Source organism: Diadema antillarum, unplaced genomic scaffold, assembly GCF_040938485.1.
Source record: "Diadema antillarum isolate AM-2024a unplaced genomic scaffold, OU_Dant_1.0 seq00000815_RagTag, whole genome shotgun sequence".
Taxonomy (NCBI): Eukaryota; Metazoa; Echinodermata; class Echinoidea; order Diadematoida; family Diadematidae; genus Diadema; species Diadema antillarum.
This window is the reverse complement of record NW_027271694.1, coordinates 14,181-38,098: the sequence shown is the minus strand read 5'-3', so window position 1 is coordinate 38,098 and position 23,918 is coordinate 14,181. Positions and strand designations below refer to the sequence as shown.

At 39.1% G+C, this 23,918-nt stretch overlaps 1 protein-coding gene across 3 annotated transcripts in view; it reads right to left on the bottom strand.

Annotated features, from left to right (window-relative positions):
• Nucleotides 1–23,918, bottom strand: part of LOC139739756 (perilipin-2-like) — a 36,501-nt gene that overhangs the window by 2,378 nt on the left and 10,205 nt on the right. For 2 of the 3 annotated variants that reach the window (XM_071650352.1, XM_071650353.1), the window contains exons 3-9: nucleotides 21,823–21,905; nucleotides 19,726–19,906; nucleotides 11,801–11,997; nucleotides 10,983–11,138; nucleotides 9,676–9,840; nucleotides 7,434–7,559; nucleotides 3,219–3,695 (exon numbers count right to left, since the gene is read on the bottom strand). In XM_071650352.1, coding sequence (XP_071506453.1) covers nucleotides 3,558–3,695; nucleotides 7,434–7,559; nucleotides 9,676–9,840; nucleotides 10,983–11,138; nucleotides 11,801–11,997; nucleotides 19,726–19,906; nucleotides 21,823–21,905 — 1,046 coding nt within the window. In that variant the 3' untranslated portion in view covers nucleotides 3,219–3,557. Of the gene's footprint in view, nucleotides 1–3,218; nucleotides 3,696–7,433; nucleotides 7,560–9,675; nucleotides 9,841–10,982; nucleotides 11,139–11,800; nucleotides 11,998–19,725; nucleotides 19,907–21,822; nucleotides 21,906–23,918 lie in introns of those variants that run through there. The other variant, XM_071650354.1, reaches the window with a different exon arrangement.

Below are 23,918 nucleotides of genomic sequence, written 5' to 3'. Positions count from 1 at the left end.
CCAATGTATTCTAAACTTCTGTTTGCATATTATACACATAATATTCTATTAAAAGAGTTAGCCTTGTAAGTCACAAGGTCAATGCCATTTCTGCTCTGTTTTTCTCACAAACACAAATAATATATATTTGGTACATGTACCTGCATCTATCTGTCATCTCTGTATTTGATCATAATATACAGTGTACTCCCATGAATAAATTTTGGAGCATTTCTGGAACTGTGAATATCTGCATTTTTCTGTAATAACAGATTAGTCGGTCTCAATCACACCATGACAGTAAATGTGCAACAATCCTGGCTGTCAATCCTACCAATCAAGAACTATGAAGGATGCTTACTCATTTTCTATTCTCTCACTCAGAGATCACTATCCACTGCAGCCTGTAAAACACACTGATAGACAGGGAGGGCTACAAGTCTTTCCCTGTACACAAGGGCACATGAAGAGTTCTTGCTATAAAATTGTTGTAGTTGTCATCACTTCAAATGGTTTTAATCCTCCCAATCCTTTATCATGTGCTTGTTTATCTATTCAGCTCCTTTGTATATCAATCAATCACCTTAGTCACCAATCAGTAGCAGTCTCTGAACACATTCACAAATGGGACCACATCATTTCTCAGCATTTGATTTTAATAGAGGAAGATTGCAAATTTCTTGTTACTGCTGAATACCCTATAAATCTACAGGACAGCAAAGCTTCTTTTGTAAATCTTGCTAGATTTTCTTCACATGCTCTGATCTTTTACACAAAGCATGGGTTTGCAAAGCATGGGTGTGCTCTGTTCTTCCCCTATCACTGTGCAGGATATGTTGTATGTTGTCCTTTACATAATGCAATACTCTACCCGACTTATCCCCTTAATTAATGACCCTTTTGTCAAGATCGTGAAGAAAAAAGAGTAACTAGGTTTATTTCCTGGTGGTAAAATTCTGCAAAAGTCATCAAACTTATATCTGTCAATACGGACAGAGATTTCGGACTGACAAAAACTTTCCTTTAAAAAGTCACCACAGTATATTGAAACTTTACTTTGTTTTCATCAAAGAGTTTAAGTAGTGAAAATGTTTACCAATATTTTTTCTAGTCAGATATTTGTATCAATATGCTTCACACGGCAAATGGAGGTAAAGAAAAGGAAAGGAGGTGAAATGAAATTGAATCTACTGATATTACCTTGATAGAAGCCATGTACTTGTAAAAAACAAACAAAACAAACAAGAAATACAAACGTGCGTGCGCACACACACACACACACACACACACACACACACATACATAAAAACATACTTGTAATTATCATAGCTCTTTGACAGCATTGGAAAGAAGTCCCCCTCCCTTCTTCCACTACTGGGGACAAATCAAATGTCTAAGATTCCTGCAATAGTTACATTTGATGTACCAGCACACTGTCAGCTAGCTATTTAGAGCCAATGCCAAAAGTCTGAAATGCTCACTGCACACTCAGCTTCACCCACACTCTGATTTGACCTGTGACACACAACATTCTTGCACTTCTTGCACAGATGACAACACAGGAGATGTCAGCACTTCAGAAATTTTATTATCACTAGGTCTTTGATACATACATGGCAGCATAAAGATTACTGGTAAGTACATTGTACATATACAGAGTGTAAGCATATCAGCAATCGAAATCTTGTTTGAAGATAAATGTATTGCGCTATCTCGTCATATAAAAAGGAAGACAAAACAAAATCATTCTCAATAGTAACCACCTCATGTGAAACACTTTTCCTTTCTCATATTGTGACTCATTCCCTTGCAAATAATGACTTAAAGGTTGGAACTCTAAGAAACAAGTGTTTATTTCATTTTGTATATGAGCACACTTATCTAAACACAAAAATATATTACACTTTGGTATTAATGTTAGTATTCGGTCAAGAAATCATCAATGAAAATCCATATCACAAAACATCTTTACAGATCATTACTGATTCAACAAAGTACTGCACTTGAGAAATGATGATTAAAATACAATACTTGGTGCAAGAACTTTTGAAGAAATATAACACATCAACGCCAATCTACATTGCAGAATATGTGCGAACACACCAAAATCCATCAATTCCACTATTTAAAGATAACAAAGGTACAGTGGGACCTTGTAATTAAGGATGGATATACATACAACGTAATTGTAACAAAGTCCTTTATGAAAAAACGTAATCTAGCAGGTCCCAGCTCTTTAATTTTTTTTTTTCAGTAGCCTGATAGAATGAGAAACCTGATAAAACAAGCAAATTGTCACTGTTTAGATCATCAATATATTTCATTGTTCACATTATGAAATGCTTTGCATAGTCCACTATGTATAATACACAATGCATAATTGAGAAGTGTGGAGAGCAAGAAGACAAGAATATGATGGGACTGACATGACAGCAATACAAGAGAATATAAACAGACAGTAATAGAATATTACAACATCCCAAATCACCAAAACAATCTTGAGCAAATTGTGTATGAAGACAAACACAAACTGTGCAGCATTATTTATTAAAGTGTTTATGTTGTACAAACACTGCAAACTTTATCCCTCTTGGGAACATCACATACTGGTACTGTAAGGGCCATTCACTTGCAAAAATTGCACAAAATGCATGCTTTAAAATGATATTCTGGTTAACAGTTCAAAATTTTCCACATCTGTGCATGTAATAGCAACTATGATTTCTTTTATCATGAACACTCTGTCAAAGCCTTTAAATTTTCCTTAAAAATCAGGTTTACATCATCTACGTACAATATACCATGTAAAAAAACAACAACTTTGAAACATACAATTTCTCTGAAAAATCACAGGTACCAAAGACATCCGAACAAACATACAAACACATAATATGCACTCAAAAGACAATGCAGTTTAAATTTGACCCAAACAAGAATGCTGACAAATACAAAACAAAGCTACAGCATGTATAAAATCTTTGATTTGCCTCAAAATGTGACTTGTACTAAGATATTCCAGGTTCAGACGGCATAAATGTAGCACTGAATGCCTCAAAAACAAACATAATATTAATTTCAGAAATGATTATATTAAAAAAAAAAGAAGCAGAAGAAGAGGGGGGGAAGAGCATGACAAGGAGAGGTCAGTCAGCAGCTAATACATGGGTAGCCCTGCAGACCATGGTAGTGGGATGGCAGTGCTGATTGAGATGGGGGATGTATACCAGTGAAGATGCGCTCACACCAAACTGATAGTGCTGCTGGGTGTCCTCGTGTTCTTGCACCTTGATGCTTATACGTACTGATGCCTTGAGGTGAATGGTTGGGAGAAAAGGGCATACAGACTGTTGCAGGGATTTCAAGGAACCAGAGCTGAGTCCTTTGTTCATTGCCCTCTTCCAGATTTCACCCGTTTCCAGCGGATGGCGGACGACTTTTCTGTGCCTCGTGACTGGGGAGCAACTCTTGGGATGCAGTTTTTGGTTTGGTTTCTCTGTAAGCTGATACCCTGTGATGAGGGTGCCTAAAGCCATGGGAAGACCTTTAAATGTTCCTGAGTATGGCTGCTGGTTGCTTAGTCATTGGGATGGAGGCTTGCTATTAGCATAGCTGTGGTCCTGTCCGCATGGCAAGGGTGATGGGGTCTGTATTTCAGCGACATGCCCATTCGATGTAGACTTGTAAGAGGCCAAGTATGTCCTCGCGCTGCTTGGTACCTGGGCATTGTGCAAACAAAGGAATGAGGGCAAGGATTCATTCGGGGGCTGGCTGTCGCTAGAGATACCATCCACTTTAAAAGGTAGGGGTGGGGCACCAATTCCCATGGCAAGAATTTCCAGATATATCTCATGCGTAGCGCACGGCAAGCACACCTTTGTGACCTGATGCTCAGGCCACATCATATGATAAAAAATCTACAGCAAGCTTATCATGTAATCTGCAACCCAGAGACTCAAATGACTCAGTCACTCAAATAAGACCACTGTAACAGACAAAACACCTGTACTATCACCAATAATTATCAATCTGCAAGTTCATATCAACAACAAGAATTTGAATACAATGCAGCACTCACAAGGTCAGCCTCCCTCTCTCTCTTTATCTCTCTCTGCATCTTAAATCTGTTTCATTCCTTGTCAAAGAGTTGTCATGCATAGCTGTGTATACATTCATCCTACAGCACTAATATTTTTTGCACAAAGTTACTGTGAATGTATATATATGATTTCTATCCCCTACACCATTTTTTATGTATGAGGTACTTGTCAGGACATCGAATGTCAATAGTAAGTATCTTGTTAGTACACATTTGTAAAGGAAATTACAAAATACTATCTTTACGTGTTCTTTTCAAGTAAAATCAAGCGAGTCTGATGTTATCAGAAAATAACTGATGAAAAGAGTGCTTGATAAAATTTCAGAACACATGTAATGTCTTTAACTCCAAATATCAGTATGCTGTAACTATGCAAATTATTCAAAGAATGGCTTCTTTATGTCTTCATGCAGAACTTTGGAACAGTATCATGTGTACAGTTGAACAGCACAACCGAAATTGAAAAAGGAAGCCTGTGTTTAAAGACAGTTGTATTTCTATCCCTATCCCCCCCCCCCCCCCCCCTCCCCCACCAATTTGCATTTTGTCTTTTAAGTTTTACTTCATTGGCCAACAATTACAAAGTATTCTCTGTTTAACCCCATATTTTCTTCTGGCATTTCTAACTTTAAAAGAGCTACAGAATTGGAAGTGTTAATCTTCTGATTTAACAGTTATCAATGGGACTAAAGATATGAGTACCGGTATCATATAAAATCACAATTCAATCAACCATTTTACCTACTCGGAAGGTGAATTATACATTGTACAATGTATGCATGCTTCTGCATACTGTCACTGCATCAACTAAATCCTTATCTAAATTGGCCCACGGACAGATTTTTTTTTTTTCTCAATGTTCGATTATAAGCTGTGATGATGTTTTACTTCTACATCTGATACCAAGAATTGATCGCAACATGACAGCCTCTTTCTCAAGGCTAGAAAGATCGAATACAGACTCTGGCACTCTGCTCAACAAGTGTAGTGTGAAAATGATACTGTGCAAATAGCAGTGTGTAAAGAATAAAAAACTGTCAGTTCGAGACAATTTTGTGATCACAGACAATTCTACACTTTGCAGTGCACAAAATGTTGAGAGAAAAGACAATGACATACAAACATGAATATTGAGAGCTCGACCTTGCGAAGGTATGATGAAATCATAATCACTACCAGGTCTCACTCTTGTGTTATTACTGCCTCAAACTACCCAGTGAGTTACACAAGTTGTACCATTTCAATGCCAGATACATGATAATTTGCCACCAGAAGAAAACCAAGACAACATGTCCAGCAACCTTTGTGTGTGTGTGTGTGTGTGTGTGTGTGTGTGTGTGTGTGTGTGTGTGTGTGTGTGTGTGTGTAAGTAAGGACATTGACCTGAATGAGTGTGTCAAAATGAGTCATGTATTCACATGACATGATGAAGCAGTACTACGTGTAGCTCAGACATTTGTACGTCTGCGTCACAAAATCTACCATTTTGTATGCTATTATCATCTCTGCCGCACTACTGTACATTTAATAGCAATGAACAGGCCTCCATCACCTAAACTTGTGCATTTAAGCGACATTCATACTTTGTCAACCTTGTTCTATGGGGGGGGGGGGGGAGGGGAGGGGATGAGTGTGCCTATTTTTCACAGGGCCACTTATTTTGTCTGTCAACAAGAAAAAACAAAATGTCGGTAAACAAAATGTCGGTCACTTATCCATAATCTGCTTTGCTTTTTAGTCAAAGCATCGGTGGAAAAATGCAAACAAATTCAACCTGCCCTACAAAGCACCATCAATGTTTGCCTGCTTGTTATGACTACATACGTATTCTCACGATTCCTTTGATCGATATTTCTTTTTGATTTTCTGCATTCACAGTCATAATACATACCTATCAACAATAGGGTCAGCTTTACCTGCCACACATCTCTAATGCTATGTTTATAAATGTATTATCATCATGACTACTAACAAGTCATACACCTCCTAATCTGTTTTGCTTTGATTTTGTTTTGTTTTTTTGTTTAAAGAGAAGACTGTGAGAGCATGTCATCATTACCCATCTTATTGGCATGTGTGAATGTCACTAATAGTGCCATTTCCTTCAAAATATAACAAACTCCTGAGTGCAGTGTCAGTCTGAAGACAGGGAGCAAGGTTATCACAGCATGCCGCCTTCCCACCAAAATATACCAGTAGATAATCCAACATGAAGTGTTTGTTAATGTTCAAACACACATCAAGCAGGAGAACATCAGATCAAAAACTCTGGAACTCCCATTCGAATACGGCCATGAAAGAGACCTACACCAGATAAAGCACTCGATTCATGACGGTGTACAGCGATGCATGAAGGTCATGAAATTGGTACTAATTAGCTGCCGCACAAGCTTCATCAACACATAAAGTGGTACCACATGCACCCAATTGACACTTTTATGGACACAATGTTTCAACCACAGAATATCAGAACACTATGGTGAAAGCTTCAACACAAAACATGATCACAAGTGAATGACTCCACAGAAGGTTCATATCAGTTTGGTTTAAACTTACACAGCACATCTACTAATCAATTACTAGAGTAGGGTATCTTACTGTGTTCGTAATGTCCAGTTTCTGCATAATTTGTTGTGATGACCATAATATCTAACATTGTCTGATGACAATTTGAAGAGAAATGAACAGCCTAAAATCTTCTCAATTTGATGTTTACAAAGATACTAAAAACAACAACACACATGTATCTATACACTGTTTGTGGCTAAAACTTTCCTAAACTTACTGACAAAACTTTTGTTTTTTCTGGTGGAGGGGGAGTAAGAACTTCTGCTTGTGTGTTTTTAGTTTGAAAGAATGTATTTATACACTGCTTGTGCCTACAAGTTTTCTGAAACTACTGAAAATGTTTTGAGGTGGGAGTTCTGTTTTTTACCCTTCTTTTTTCAATGGGGGGGGGGGGAGGGGATTAAGAACTTCTGCTTGTGTGTTTTTTAGTTTGAAAGAATGCTTGCATGAAGGGTTTAAATGTGTTTCCTCCTATTTTAAAATTACCATTTCCTCTTTTTTTCTAAAATGAAGATAAAATGAGAAGAAAATCCTAAAAGCATGCATATGAAAAACAGTATGATCACATATAAGAAGATGAGGGATACTAGATAAAAAGAAAGAAAGAAAGAAAGAAAGAAAGAAAGAAAGAAAGAACGAAAGAAGAAAGAAAGAAAGAAAAAGAAAAAAAGAAAAAAAGAATAGAAAGAAAGAGAGAAAAAAAAAGAAAGAAAGAAAGAAGGAAGTACAGAAAGAAAAACAGCAGGAAAAGAAGAAATGTGATGTTAAAATGTAGTTAGTCTTGACTTACCAGCCACTGGAGAGGAGTCGACGACACAAGGAAGTCCGCCAGAGACATGGTGATGTCGGTCAGTCTGTTCAGCTGTTGTTTCGCCGAGCTGACCACATTGGAGGGGAGCTCACGGACAGTCTGGACCTGGGCAAAGAAGTATGACATGCCATGTGATACTTCATGGATGTCTTCTCTCTCTCTCTCTCTCTCAACTTCATCAATTGCTTGCTACTTATTCCGTAACAGAAACAGCTCTTTATGCATTACGACCATATGAATTATCATCAAAACAATGTACACTGATAAATCTCACCTACATTCTTGCTGAATAATTTGTCATGTCATTCTTCTCAAAAAGTAAACACAGGATAGTATGAAACAAGTGAACAGAGAAAATATCTCAAAGAAGAACTGATAATACACAAAGAACATCATGAAGATAAACAAGAATGAGTGTACATTGAATGTTATACTCCATCACAAATTTTGTTTGATTTGAAAGTCAAGATAAATGTGTCATGTCTTATCTTCTTTAATCATTGTTGCACTACACTACTCATGGATCTGATTATATTCTTGAGGGCTGAACAAAAAGACTGATGATGCAAGTACTTACAAATACATAGAATTTGCATATTGCTACTGTAAAGTGGTTGACCTTCCTTTTCCATGGGATCTACAAAGGTTCTAAATTAAGGAGTCCATTTGCCACTACGTTCCTGAAACAAGAATCTTCCATCATTGTACCAACAACCACCATTGTACCAGGAGCTCTCCTGAGTTATGCACTTGTAGTGTGTCACCTGACCTATTTGGTCGTCCCAGCCACATGCTTCATATTACAAAACAGGCAAAGAAAATTACATGAAAATCATTGTTTTTCTAGTTTCTTATTTCTTCTTTTTTTCACACATCATCGCTGGAAGACAGCTGACCTCTTTGTTTGTTCATTTTCCATCTGAGAAGATGGCTGGATAGCCCATATTCAGCTATGGATTAGTTGGTCTTCCATGGGGTCCAGTTGGATGTGAGGCAGGATCACTTCACCCGGTTAAATACCCTGCTCTTTGCAATGAATGAATGAAGCGGGATCTTTTACGTGCATGAGTTGTGACTCTTTCGCACATAGGACCTCCATTTTATGTCCTATCCCAGGGACAGAGTGTTTTGCCTCTTGCTGGAGGGGATGGTATGATTACATGTACACACAACGTTGCTCAGTCCAGACTCGGGTTTCAACCCGGGTCGCTTGGGTCGGAGGCAGACGCGCTACTGACTGAGCCAAGTAGTCTTGATTCATTAACTACCTTTAACCCTAACTAGGCCGGGGGGCCTCTCCCCCTCGACGTTCTGCGCGATGTATCGCAATCGCAAAAAGCTATCACCGCGACGTTTCATGACTTTTTTCTTTCGAGTCTCCCGCATCTTTTGACACCAAATTTGCGACACCCGGGCACGCGGTTCCGAAGTTACGCATAAATATGTACATGCATGTCAGACCAAAAATTGCTTGAAAACGTTAATTCGTGTACAATTTCAATGCACACTGTGCTTACTGGCAAATTTCATAAAAGCATGATTATTTTGGTGTTTTATTGATTAAAATCAATGAATAACATATTTTCTTGTTCGGAGCGATGTCGCGGACAAATTTCATCGGAAAAACAATGAAAAACATAAAGTCGAAAAAACAATGAAATACATAAGAAATTCAAAAAAACAATAAAATAATTAAGAATTTTTTCTGATATCACAATTTTTTTAAATCACATTTGCTAAGGACACTAAAAAGAATATTTACACAAAAAATGTGCCTGTTTTGAGCTTTTTTTGTGTGATTTATACCAAATAGTCTGATTTTATGCATCATCATGCATAAATTAGCATAATTTAGCATAAATGATGATTTTTTTGACAAATTAACTTCATGGTATTTTAGATTACATCATAGGCAATGTGTGTGCCAATTTTCGTTGCGATCGCGCAGTCTACGGCCGAGATCTGGAGGGGGGCCTGGGAGCCCCCCCCCCCCCGGCTCTATCAAGTACCTAAATAGCCCGGCCTAGTTAGGGTTAATATACCATGCTCTTAGAGAAGACATGAACGGCATTTCTCTCTAGAGGAAGAGATACGTCTGCATTTAGTGCTATTCTCGCTACTTTTTTTTTGGGGGGGGGGGGTGGGGGCAATGAAGGATATTCCTTACAATGATGAAGCATTGATGAGGAATTCAAATACCAGTTGATCTCTAGCAACCTACCTCTTCCAGGGAATTGTAAAGGGCTTCTGCCAGGTCGCGCCCCTCTTCCACCTTGGTTGCTAGGCTCTGCGGGAGGAGGCGGACACATCCGGCGATGTTGCCGCTCAAGACTTTGAGGCGACTGGCAAGGCTGCGGGCGATGGCGAGAGTCTTCTGTTCACCATTCTGTGCAGCAGCAAAGAAGTAGGAGAGGCACAGGATTAGGACCAAATATACTGTAAAAACCAGAAACGTTCACAAATTGGAGCCGCATCCTTCTTTGCAGCATGAAAATTTTGCGAACTGCCACTGGCATTCATAGCATTGTGGAGACAAAACCTTTCATGCAGATCTTACTTTCGCAGATCTTGGATTTTCGCTAAATTCGCAAAAGCATGCGGAAATTTCTGGTTTTAAAGTACAGGCAAGAACCATGCTTGAAGGAGACACATGGTGCACTTTGGCTACATTTGCAAGTTTGTGCAGATAACAAAGTGTTTAAAATGGGGAGATTCTTCATCCTGTTAGATTCAAGTTCTTAGTTTGAAGCTGCACTGAATGCAGCAGCCACACTCTCAGCTGACTAGGTAAAATATTACTTCTTGCTGCCATTTGATGTAAGAACATATTACTCCTCAGCAAGTTTATCCCAATCCGTTTAACCCCGTAAGGACCAACTGATTTTGCTATAACACACATTTCTCATAAACACCTGCTCGAGTATTCTCGAGACTCGTCTTCAACGCGTTAAATAGAGCTACTAAGTTTGGGATTTATGACATTCTAATTTTACAGACTGATGTATAGACACATTTTCACTTGTTTTGCAACAAAGGAATGAAACAAATTTCATGAGAAAAGTTGGTCTCTCCATTTAATGCATGCCCTTCATAAAGTAGTTGAAATGATTTTTTTTTATTACTTCCTACTATAATCCAAATGTTTGCACCATCATTGTAATATCAAAAACCCTACTAAGCTGAAGTTGTGTTTTTGCATCTTCTTCTCAACAATGTTACAAGATGATTCACTCCACTACTCACACATTTCATGCTCATTCGGTCAAGAACACATCATGTAAGTTCTCAAATACACTCCGTTTCTTTTTGTTTGTCTTGCTACACAACTCTTTGTGTGTGTGGGTTTTCTTTCAACAGGAATTGCTAACAATTCTCTTTGTGATGTACAGAAACTTGCATGGTGATATGCAAGCCTGGTTTAAACTGACCATTGCAATTTTGAATATTAAAAAACAAAGAGAGGAATGACAAAAAGAAATTATATTCATTTTTGGCAGCTAGTGCCTGGTCAGCTGGTCAAGGTCTTACGGTGGCTTCAACTTCGTCAGTGGCTGTCCCTTTCTCCTCTCCCTCCTCCAGTGTCCACTCATCCCAGGTCTTCCAGAGGGTATGCTGCGTAGTCTCGATGCGCACCTGGACGGCCTGGCTGGCTGGCTGGATCATGTGCTGCTTTGTGTACTCCATCTGTGGTGGGTTGACAGTGACAGAGGAACACACAACAATAATGAAGCCAACTTATCTCCTTACTACAGATGAACGTGACCATGGTTAATCCAACTATACATTGTAGATTACTGCTGAATCATTTCTAGTGCAGGAACACCCACCTCCCATATTGAGACATCTGTCCTACAGCTGGAATGTGATGATGAAAACATATTTGACCCCTGTATTCACACAAAGATTATTTGTTCATATTACTTGATTGTTCTTTCCTCCCTTAATCATGCAATGTTAAGTTCAAACTTAGATACCTTTTGAGAACAGTGCTAGTAAGCTTATTTACAAGTGTACCAATTTAAATCATCTAGATGCATACCTGCCAATGAAGTTTGGATGGAGCAGGTTAATTATTATTATCATTATTATTATTATTTATTTGGCAATTCAACATACATGTACAATACAAGCGGACATAAAAAAAGGTTCACAGATTAAAGCATATGATGGTTGTAACAACCGAGTGTCCCTCACTTCCAATAATAGCTGATAGAGTATACTTTAAGGTTTATTGGAAAATTGACCTACATGACCTTTTGGGATATGTGAAGCAAGATCGCATATCCTCCACAAACATTTTACAATTGAATCTTTTGCTTTGGACGCTGCAGGCGACAGCTACTCACCAGGTCAACAGCAACATGCAGCTTGTCTAGGGTCTCCTTGCTGCGCTTCTGGGCAGAGCTGATGTTCCTCATGGCCCTGTTGACGATGCGGCGGCGGACCTTGTTGGTGACACGCGAGGCCTGGCTGAAGGTGGCCTCCAAGGGCTTGTCCCCATCACACTGCACAGCTTCATCAGTTTGTGCCTTCTCAGAAGCATCTAGAGTGAGGACATATGACAGGATAGAATCGGCACTGATCCAACAAGGCACAGTTGAAAATGTTCTTGTTCTCGCGGAGGTAATGTAGTGACTTTGAAAAATATGTGCCGCTGAACAGAACTCAACCAAATACCAAATCTCTAAATTTAAAGGTATTCTGCGACACAAAACAGACAATTACAGGTTAGAAATGCACAGTGGGCTAACTAACTGTATTACTTGGTCCAGTTTGGAAGGATTATTGAAGTCTGAAGAAAAGGCTTAGCACAGTAAACAAATTGCATCTAACAGTACCTGGGTATATAAGAGGCTAATCTGTTCATCTTTCAAGACATATAATAATGCTTGTATCATGTAGTTTCAAATGAAATCCCCAGCTCTCCTTCCATGCAGTACACTTTATTACCATTCCATTGATGCAGCATGGAACTATACTTAATCTAAGAGGGTAGTATGACTTGCAAATTGGAAAGGGGAAGTGAAAATGCGATGGGTGCCAGCAAGTTTTGCATTTACTGTATATGACTTTCACATCACGAAACAGCAAAAGGCAGTCGACTACTATACATGTAGATGTACACAGTTGTACATTGCTAGGACATGGAGGGAGATACAAAGTCACACCACAAACTGTCATTAACAATATTCTTAAGTGTCATGTATAACCAAATTTCATGGGCAAAGCACATTCAAGCCAGGTGATATCAGTTATATTAGAAACAAAACACAATTTCAATTTTCAATCGCTTCGTTAAAAGAAAGAAAAAAAAAAGAGAGAAGGCAATGACAAGCAAAGTTAACATGGCCTCAGTTTGTTTCCTTTCTTTTCTCTGTTAGTTAATATGTTGACATATTTACAGGGTATCACCAATTTCCACAGTTGGACATTATTGATCCAAGCACTGCATGGTTTCTCTTCACAATGCCTCTTGACTTTTAAACCCATCTAGCCTACGGATGTACGTGTACAGTACGCGCAATAGAAAACGCCCGACGAAAGTGCGTCCAAATTTCGTCCCAACGCTTTTTTCGTTGTTGATTTCGTCGGGGACGTTTTCAACGCTTTTTGCGTCCAGACTTCATGGACGGATTTTGGACGAATTCAACGAATTCAACGAAATCCCCGAACGCTTTTCCGAAGCTGTGGACGCTTTCAACGCTTTCTACGCTTTCAACCCTTTCAACGCTTTCAACCCTCTGTACACATCACACACACAGCTACAGTGTATACAAAGTTAGCTCGAATCGCTAGCTCTCCCTTCGTTGAAGTTGTCTAGGTTTCCCGTCCATTTCTCTCATTTTCTCTCTTTTGCTTTCGTATCATTGTATCCCTTTCTTTTCAGAGTACAATCATACTTCTGAGAGTTTAGTTTTCTCATTTTTATTAAGTGATTACCCTGTTTGCAACAATTTGGGGTGAGTTTTTGTTCGAGTGTTTGTTGAGTTTTTCGATTGAACGATTTGTCGATTATCTTCGTGTGTGCGAGGACATCGTACCCACTCGTTTGTTTCCGTGTAAGTATTTTTACCGTAAAGTGTCTTCATCGTTCGTCTTCACGCATCGGGTTTTCACCTAGTTTTCCTCATCGTAGTTTTCCACATCCATTTTTTTTTTCCGGTGCAAGATACTCTGTGTATTTTCTGCTACGGTAAAATGCCATCGTCGATAGTTTTTGTGTATTCATCGTAGTTTTCCACCTCCATTTCATTTTTGTGTGCCAGATGTGTAGCTAGGTCTGCGATGTCTGAATCGTTTACAGGTTTGTTTTGAGAGGGATTTTGAGGGTTTCGCGGTGGATGAGATTGACTGGAATGATAGTGATAATAATAATGATTCTACTATCTAGTGGTGTTGATATACGAGCTCTTTTGATGATGCAATTTATTTCGTGTGACCGACCATCATGACGTTGGCGATGACGAGTACGAAACGAGTAGCCTACACATGTACAATGTAGGCCTGTAAGACGAGAGTGACACTGACGACATGGCCTGGCCCTGGGGGCGGTTTTAGTGTTGGCTCGCTCGATCGTGCACTGGAGTGGTCTAGAGACCTGCATTTTATTTTTTCATTTAATTGTATCCTTTTGCCTTTTTCACTCTGGTTTACTGCTACAAAAATTTATGTCTCTGAAGAAACTCAACCAGAAGTTAGACAATATGTTTGCACATCAAGCCCAAGTCTGTCAATTGCGATGAGATAGGTGGTCGATGTACCTCGTAGATAGAGGATCACGCCTGATCCTCATGTTCCTACTCCTTTTTAACTCGAAATCCCATTTTCTTTGCTCATTTTTCCACTGATAAATTATTTAGAACTGTACTGCATTTCTGATGAATTGCTTTTGTGTTATATCAAGAGCCTGCTGAGTAGGTGTTTCATTCTATCCTTTCAATTATCTTTCTATCACTTTCTTCTTTGACCCTGGATGGAAAAGAAAAACCCTATCTTGCCATGTAAAGACAGAACACATACCATCATGAAATATCATGACATTACTAAAGTAATAAAAGAAATAGGTAAGCGATGAAAATTCTTGTTTGTAAAATCATAAATCAAAGGTGATTTCATATGAACCAGCTCTGTGAAACGTATTTAATTTGCCTATTGATACTTGCTTTGCAAGTATACGTTTTCTCTCCCATGGACTTTGTGTCCCCCTTTTTTTATGTGCTTTAATGATTATTATTCTAGTTTGTTTTGTCAATATCATCATTATTGCTGTATTATTATTACCATACTTTGATATGGTTAATTGCATTTGTTGATTGACTCTCACTTTCATTTCGTTGCCTCCTCTTGGTACTTGTGCAGATCCTTTCTAGGGCTTGCTGTTTGCTCACCCCCCCCCCCCCTTTGCTGTTGCTATTTCACTCTTTATACCTTTCTTTATCTCTCTGTTGTTCCTTATCTTGTTTGATGTTGCCTCCATATTCATCCTTTTCCTTCAATGGTTGCCCCCTGGCCCTCACGACTATTACTAACCTTCCCCTGCCTTTTGTCTGTCCATCCTCCTGCTCTAATCCCCCTCCCTTTACCTGTTGGGCTCCTTGCCCATGACATCCTACCCTCTCCTTTTGTTTTCTTTGTTTCGTGTCCCTTGCCTGTTCCTGACTGTTCTTGTTGTGTGAAGTCGCTTTACATGTATGTGGTTGCTTTTTCTGCCTATTTGCCATTTTGCTTCTGACGAAGATTCTGCTATGATCGAAAGCTTAGGTCCCTTTTGACTCTATCCTAAAAACATTCATGTACACTCCCAAAACTTGCTGGGCTGTAGTAATGAAAACTTCATTATCTAGCATGGGAGGGGGAATGCTTTCATTTTCTCAAGAGAGCATTTGTGTGACAGAATGCAAAACTTGATTGAGTGTTGCCAAGTTGTTTTCAAGCTTCTTCATTTTATTTGATCTTAAGCATAATCACTTTCGTAAGTACATGTACAGTATTACGATTTCTTCTCCCCTGACTGTAATCGGAAAGTTCGCCATAACGATGATCGCTAATGTGTTTGGATGGATGTGCCGATATGGGAAACACGTGGTTCAAAGGAATGCACCATGTGCTACTGCAAGTTTAATGGATCGAATGCGCCATAGGCTTAGTTACGGTAAACAGTTTACGTTCGATGCGAATGATTATTACGTCTTTCAGGATCGAGGAATAATACACACAAAACATGCAAACAAACAAATCCACGAACGAGTGTTGATAACCAAAATTCATATAATGAAAAGTAATAGGCAGTTTTGATGAGCGTGAAATTAATTGTCATGATTTTGCTGTTTAATCGGGTGGTGGCTGCATCACATAGGACATCGCAGTGAATTTGTCTAGGCATATGAGACATTTCATATATTTCTGTGATTGCATTTTTGAGTGATTAATCAATTCCTTTTAACAGTTCGGGAACATATAAATGCATTGTACTTAGATCAAGTACACAATAATCGACGGTTCGATGTATGCGCCTAAAGAAAGGCGAAAGAATCAGAACATCTTTGCAATGATTCCTTTAACTCAACTCACCAGCGAGTTCTTCGATCGATATTAGACCAGTGCGCGCATTCTTTCGTCTGGCACCTGGGGTCTGGCACGCACCTGGTTTTGTGGAAATTTCCACAAAGGGAGAGGGTGGGGTTTTTCCAATCCCAAGAGACCGCATTATACAAGAAGACAATCTCGTCGCTTCTATTATTTTCCGTCACTTGTGTTTCCCCCTTATTCTTTGCTAATAATGAACATTTAGGTTGAACTTGATGATGGTTGTTCACACGTGGTTCCTTTTGTTGTGAGGTGTAGGTATTTTCTTTTTTATCATTCTTGGGAGGGGAAAGAAGAGTAAAAGAGGGAAAACTCATTTAAATAAACGAAGGGCACGTACGCTCAGCATCCACAGCAAGCCGTCTTTTACATCAGCATCGTTGATTATCATCACCATCATCAGGCATCACTCCGATAATTTTGTCCTTTTCTTATAAACATTTAGAAAAACGATCACCATCACTCGAGATAAACACGTAGCAGTGGCAGATCCAGAGGGGGCGCATGAGGCGCACGCCCCCTTTATTTATCGTTAAAAGAAAAGAAAAGAAAAAAAAAAGAAGTGAAACCCGGAAGTGGCACCAGAAATATTACAGAATTCCTGGATCCGCCCCTGCCTGTACGAAAATAAATGACAACAAACAAAGTATCAACAACCTCCCCGACAACTACATAAACATTACCACAGAGCACACCGAAGCGGCTGGGATCAAACACCCTTCGAAATACTGCAGCAAAGCGGGAAATCGCCGTGACTAAAATGCATATGTACACAGTGCGAGGCAATTGAAAGAATTACCTTTAAATATTTCAGAATATAAAGGGAACAAATTAAGTGATATGAAACGAAAGAAATCGTATACCAAACGAGAGGTATGAGAAACGACCTCCAATATTATAGGCCCTTAGCCGCAGCATATCAACAAACATGAGTAGGCACACGGAATATGCGTGTTTGGGATTCCTCCCTTCTATATTTCTTTCCTGAACTACTAGTATTCCCAATGCCCGAATAAAATAATGACTAGTTTGTTACTCTGATTTCTTCTTCTGAGGTAAGGAAGTTCGTTCATCCGAAAACGAAAGGATTGACACTCCGAAAGTTTGCTAATCGGACAATGCCCCCCCCCCCAAAAAAAAAACAGCCCACAAAATGCTCGTTAATCAAATTATTGGTTAATAATAGTGAAAGACGATAATAATGATAATAATAATAATAATAATAATAATAATATAACAAAAGACAGAAATAAAACAATATATGGCCCTATAGCAATTACCCGCAGCATGATTACATTTTCGAATCAACAAACATGGATAGGCACAAGGAATATGCGTGTTTCGGATTCGAAATAACGCCGTAACCATCGGAATAGCGCACCCGTTTTCTTTTTAGGAATAATGAACACCAAGGAAATGAATAAATTATTTCAAACTATAAGAATCCAACGTAATTCTTGCCTTAATGATTTTCCTCCCTTCTATATTTCTTTCCTGAACTATTCCCAATGCCCGAATAAAATAATGACTAGTTTGTTACTCTGAAAGTGGTGTTGTGAGTAAAGGAAGTTCGTTTATCCGAAAACGAAAGGATTGACACTCCGAAGGTTTGCTAATCGAACAATGACAAAAAAAATAATAATAGATTTTATTTTCACACTAGGTACGAACGTCTGCAAGGTGTAGGGAATTTGCGTGTTACGGAACATTTTATCAGTTTCGCATCAGCGAACTTTACGTGGGTACTACAAAAATGCCTCCCCCCTAAAAAAAAAAAAAAAATGTATTACACCAACACTTGAGCATAACAACAAACAAGAAAGCTAACAAACAAATAAACAACTTAAGATTTAATCTCATTTAGCTGCTTTGAATATTTCACGTTCCGTCTGTATATTATACTTCTTTTCAGAATTATCTCTCGCTTCCCGCTTCACAACTAGGAAATAAACGATGTCATACTACAAGTATATAAGAATTAAACTTATTGTCTTGCTCTAATATAGAATTCATTATTCCAGAAGTTCGTTTATCCGTGAATACAAAAGGCTCGATACTACAGTACTACGAAGGTTTGCTTATCCGACAATAACGCACCTACCCAATCACAAACATTCGTACATTTTCGGATTATGAATCATAATATAATTTGACTATCACATTTACGAACATCTATATTTCGTGTAGGGAAGTCGCGTGTATCTGAACGTTTCATTTTCGTACTAACGAACCTTATGGGTGCATGGGTACAACGAACATGACCCTCACCCCCCCCCCCCCAAAAAAAAAAGAAAGAAAGAAAGAAAGAAAGAAAGAAAGAGCTTAGTCAAACTAAGAATCAGTCAGAATTAGTCGCTTTGAAAATTCCACGTACCGTCTGAATTATCTCTGTCCAATAAAGAAATAAACGATATGAAACTAAGAATTAAACTTATTGTCTTGTTTTAAATATTTTTTTTTTGCTTTTCTGATTCAATAAAAAAACGGGCAATGTAACGCGCAATTGCTGAAGAAAGAAAATATATTTAATGACCAAATAACGGCGAACAAATCCTTCTAATTTCTTTTTTCCTCTTTTGGGGGGTTAATTTTCTTTCTAATACTCAAATGGATTTTACGTACGCGCAATTTTAGTGAAACCATTTTCTTTTTGGTCGGCATTCTACGATAAGGTTCCTGTGGGTTCCCGCTCGCCAAAATTGCGTGATTTCTCTTAAATACTATGAACCCGAATGATCTCTGATTGGTAATTTAGTCTATTTCATGATCAACAGTTGTTTATTTTCTGCTTGTAAAAAAAACAAACAAAACAAAACAAAACACCACGTGAACTACTCGTACTAGTACATCGTACATATCTCTGTTTCGTTCAGCCAGTCTCACCTGCCTGGTTCAGCCCACAGAACGTGGTTCAGGCGAGCGAGTCATGCCATAGCAATGGCGACGCACACACGGCGCACTCGCCTTTCCCACCACGTGCACTTTCCCTGGTTAATACGGTTACATGCAGCCAGCAGCATGAAATGTGATGTATCAGGTGACTTACTAAATGCAGTGATAACGGTACCGTACTTACAGTTAGGGTAAGGGAAACTAAAACTTTTACAAATTGCTTCAATGAAAACGGCATCGATATATGTATACATGTTACCATTTTAATATTATCATGTGTATCAGGTGAATTCCACGCCTGTCTACAGTTCTCATTCCGACCGCTGTGCTACTTGCTGAGTCTTGCAGTGTGATTCTTGCCGGCTGGCTAGTGGATGTGGCCACTGTACTACACACACGTGTGTATTCCATGTGCGCCTTGGATCACGGACGCTTCTAACGAAATTTGGACGAAACTGCCGAGCTCCGAACACGCATTTTCCGAACGAGCAACGCATTTGCCGAACGGAATTGAGCGGGCGGTCGTGCGTGAAATGCGTCCACAAAGCGTCCACAAAGCGTCAGAATCGTTGCTACTGGATCGATAACGAAAGTTCGTCCAAATTTCGTCCAGATTTCGTTGCTACTGGATCGATAACGAACTTTCGTTGGAAAACGAAATTGACGGAGGCGTTTCTTATTGCGCGTACTGTAGTTCTTTCATTTTCTATATCTGCTCACCAGTGATAAGGGATTTATCCCGACAGGTCAAGGTTATCTTTCTAGGGCAGGTTACGAGATACAGTGTACTTACTGCCCTCTTCCTGAGGCAGGTAGTAGTCCACGGCAAACTCGGAGAGCGTGATGGCAGTGTTCACCCCCTGGGTCACTGCCTTGCCAAGCCTGGTCAGCAGAACCTTGTTGATCTGCTCTGCCCCAGCAGTCTTGGTGTTGTCCAGCACCCTCTTGGTGCCATCCTGAATGGAGGCGAGGACCTGAGTGGGATCAGGAGAGAGAAGAGGAGGGACCAGGGGGTCAGGAGAGGGGTATGCATACCACAGGAAATTGGAAACACGGGTAACAATTCAGTGCAAACAGGTTAATCCCACCTGTACATGTAATCTTGCCAAACACTTTAATACACTACCAAAATATTGCAAACTACAAGATATACTACCAATGCATTAACACATCTGTATTATCTCGGAACACCCCTAAACACCCCATAGTCTCTTTAAAAATATATATATATATATTATCACTTCCAACATCCAACAATTAGCTACAGTGTATTCTTCATGTGATTTTCATGAATTGAATACACCCACAGATCTTCGATCTTCATATCCTAATAATAAACAAGGAAAAGTAGAAATTACGCGGTGCGTAACATATGTCCCCGCCGGAAGTAGCATTTTGTAACAAAATGTGCAATATAGGTAAAAAATCAAGGTCAAAGGTCAAAGAAGTCAAAGGTCAAAATTCTGTGTAGAAATTTTGAAGCCCTCACCTAGTGCCATCACATAAAGCAAATGGAATCAAAATTGGGTTAGAAATGGCGAAGGAGTAGCATTTTGTAGCCAATGTACAATATAGGTCAAAAATCAAGGTCAAAGGTCAAAGAAGACAAAGGTCAAAATTCTGTGTAGAAGTTTTGAAGCCCTCACCTAGTGCTATCACATAAAGCAAACGGAATCGAAATCGGGTTAGAAATGGCGAAGGAGTAGCATTCTGTAGCAAAATGCACAATATAGGTCAAAAATCAAGGTCAAAGGTCAAAGAAGTCAAAGGTCAAAATTCTGTGTAGAAGTTTTGAAGCCCTCAACTAGTGCCATCATATAAAGCAAACGGAATCGAAATCGGGTTAAAAATGGTGAAGGAGTAGCATTTCGTAGCAAAATGTACAATATAGGTCAAAAATCAAGGTCAAAGGTCAAAGAAGTCAAAGGTCAAAATTCTGTGTAGAAGTTTTGAAGCCCTCACCTAGTGCCATCACATAAAGCAAACGGAATCGAAATCGGGTTAGAAATGGCGAAGGAGTAGCATTTTGTAGCAAAATGTACAATATAGGTCAAAAAATCAAGGTCAAAGGTCAAAGAAGTCAAAGGTCAAAATTCTGTGTAGAAGTTTTGAAGCCCTCACCTAGTGCCATCACATAAAGCAAACGGAATCGAAATCGGGTTAGAAATGGCGAAGGAGTAGCATTTTGTAGCAAAATGTACAATACAGGTCAAAAATCAAGGTCAAAGGTCAAAGAAGTCAAAGGTCAAAATTCTGTGTTGAAGTTTTGAAGCCCTCACCTAGTGCCATCACATAAAGCAAACAGAATCGAAATCGGGTTAGAAATGGCGAAGGAGTAGCATTTTGTAGCAAAATGTACAATATAGGTCAAAGGTCAAGGTCAAAGGTCACGACTGAAATTCTGTGTAGAAGTTTCAAAGCTCCCATGTAGTGCTATCATATAAAGCAAACAGAATCAAAATTGGCTCATAAATGACAGAGAAGTAGCAAATTGAAGATTTTGATCACACACGGACGCACACACGGACACACGGACGGACGGACGGACACACGGACGGACGGACACACGGACACACACACGTACGGAGCCCGTTTCATAGTCCCCTGCTCGAACTCGTTCGGCGGGGACAACAAATGTTATTTATCATGGATTTTACATTCAAGAAATCACATGACTGCCTTTATCTACGAGGTGTAAGTAGTACAAAATAGGCATTATTACAATGTACATTTACTCCGAATTACACAATATATCAATTCATTCCAAATGATCAGCAGAATCTCATACAGTCTTTACCATGCAGAAAACAGAAAACAACTGTTTTAATATGAAAGAGGATGGCCTTTTAGACCAGAGACATGCATAAACAATTGATATTCATGAGCTTACCTTGTCCGGACTGTCATTGATTATGGGTGCCTTTTCCTGCAGCATATCCAAACGCTGGTTGGCGTATTCATTGGCGGCAGAAACTGATAATGCAACGGAAAGAGTGGGGGTATAATGAGTCCTCACCATGTACAACGTATTGACATACTCTGACAATACTGTGTCACTGACAATGTTCTCAGATACGTGAGTGCTGATCTGTTCACCTTTAACATACTGTACACTGATGCTCTAATGATTAGTGCTGTTGAATACAATTTCCGAAGTGTCATGTGTCTACCACCCATTGAATGGAAACACATAAATGCACACTTACATGTACAATGGAATCACTGTTTGTACAATTGTATGCATACTTTACAAAAATCTTACAACTGTGTACAAATTTGTCTGCAGGTACAATGTATTATACAATAATGCAATCTCAGTGGATAGCTATTATGGATATATGCCATGAAGTGGACAGCAATCATCTACGGTACAGTTCAAATATGCCACCGTCTGCAAAACAAGAACTGTCATTCGGTTTTCTTCTCAAAGCATACCAAAATCACAGCACTATGCAAAAATGACACAAAAATGGAGAGAAATATGTGTTATCTAATAATAGTACAATACATATTGAGATCTTGCAATAACACACATGCACACAAAAACAAGGAAAAGTAGAAATTACGCGGTGCGTAAAATATGTCCCCGCCGGAAGTAGCATTTAGTAGCAAAATGTACAATATAGGTAAAAAGATCAAGGTCAAAGGTGAAAGAAGTCAAGGGTCAAAAGTCTATGTAGAAGTTTTGAAGCCCTCACCTAGTGCCATCACATAAAGCAAACGAAATCGAAACCGGGTTAGAAATGGCGAAGGAGTAGCATTTTGTAGCCAATGTACAATATAGGTAAAAAAAATCAAGGTCAAAGGTCAAAGAAGTCAAAGGTCAAAATTCTGTGTAGAAGTTTTGAAGCCCTCACCTAGTGCCATCACATAAAGCAAACGAAATCGAAATCGGGTTAGAAATGGCGAAGGAGTAGCATTTGGTAGCAAAATGTACAATACAGGTCAAAAATCAAGGTCAAAGGTCAAAGAAGTCAAAGGTCAAAATTCTGTGTAGAAGTTTTGAAGCCCTCACTTAGTGCCATCACTTAAAGCAAACGGAATTTAAATCGGGTAACAAATGGCGAAGGAGTAGCATTTTGTAGCAAAATGTAAAATATAGGTCAAAAATCAAGGTCAAAGGTCAAAGAAGTCAAAGGTCAAAATTCTGTGTAGAAGTTTTGAAGCCCTCACCTAGTGCCATCACATAAAGCAAACGGAATCGAAATCGGGTTAGAAATGGTGAAGGAGTAGCATTTTGTAGGCAATGTACAATATAGGTCAAAAATCAAGGTCAAAGGTCAAAGAAGTCAAAGGTCAAAATTCTGTGTAGAAGTTTTGAAGCCCTCACCTAGTGCCATCATATAAAGCAAACGGAATCAAAATCGGGTTAGAAATGGCGAAGGAGTAGCATTTTGAAGCAAAATGTACAATATAGGTCAAAGGTCAAGGTCAAAGGTCACAACTGAAATTCTGTTTAGAAGTTTCAAAGCTCCCATGTAGTGCTATCATATAAAGCAAACAGAATCAAAATCGGGTTAGAAATGGCAAAGGAGTAGCATTTTGAACATTTTGATCACACACGGACGCACGGACAGACGGACAGACGGACACACGGACACACGGACACACGGACACACAGACACACACACGTACGGAGCCCGTTTCATAGTCCCCTGCTCGAACTCGTTCGGCGGGGACAAAAAGAGTGCAAGATGAAAATGAAAGCATTACCCAAGAGTCAAATAACTCTCTCGACTTATTTGTGTCTTCTCTGCACATGAAGCATTTTAATTTTGCATCACACTACACAGTAAATGTGTATTGCCGTAGAATGATTTCTGCAATTGCTCGCTATGACTCCACAAACATGGTATCACAAGATTAGGGAACACTGGAAGAGGGGTGATGGCTAAAACATGTTTAGGAGCCGGAATGTCAGACTGAAAAAAAAATTGCTGAGCTACAAACACGATTGGTGCACACCAGATATACGGTACAGTGTAC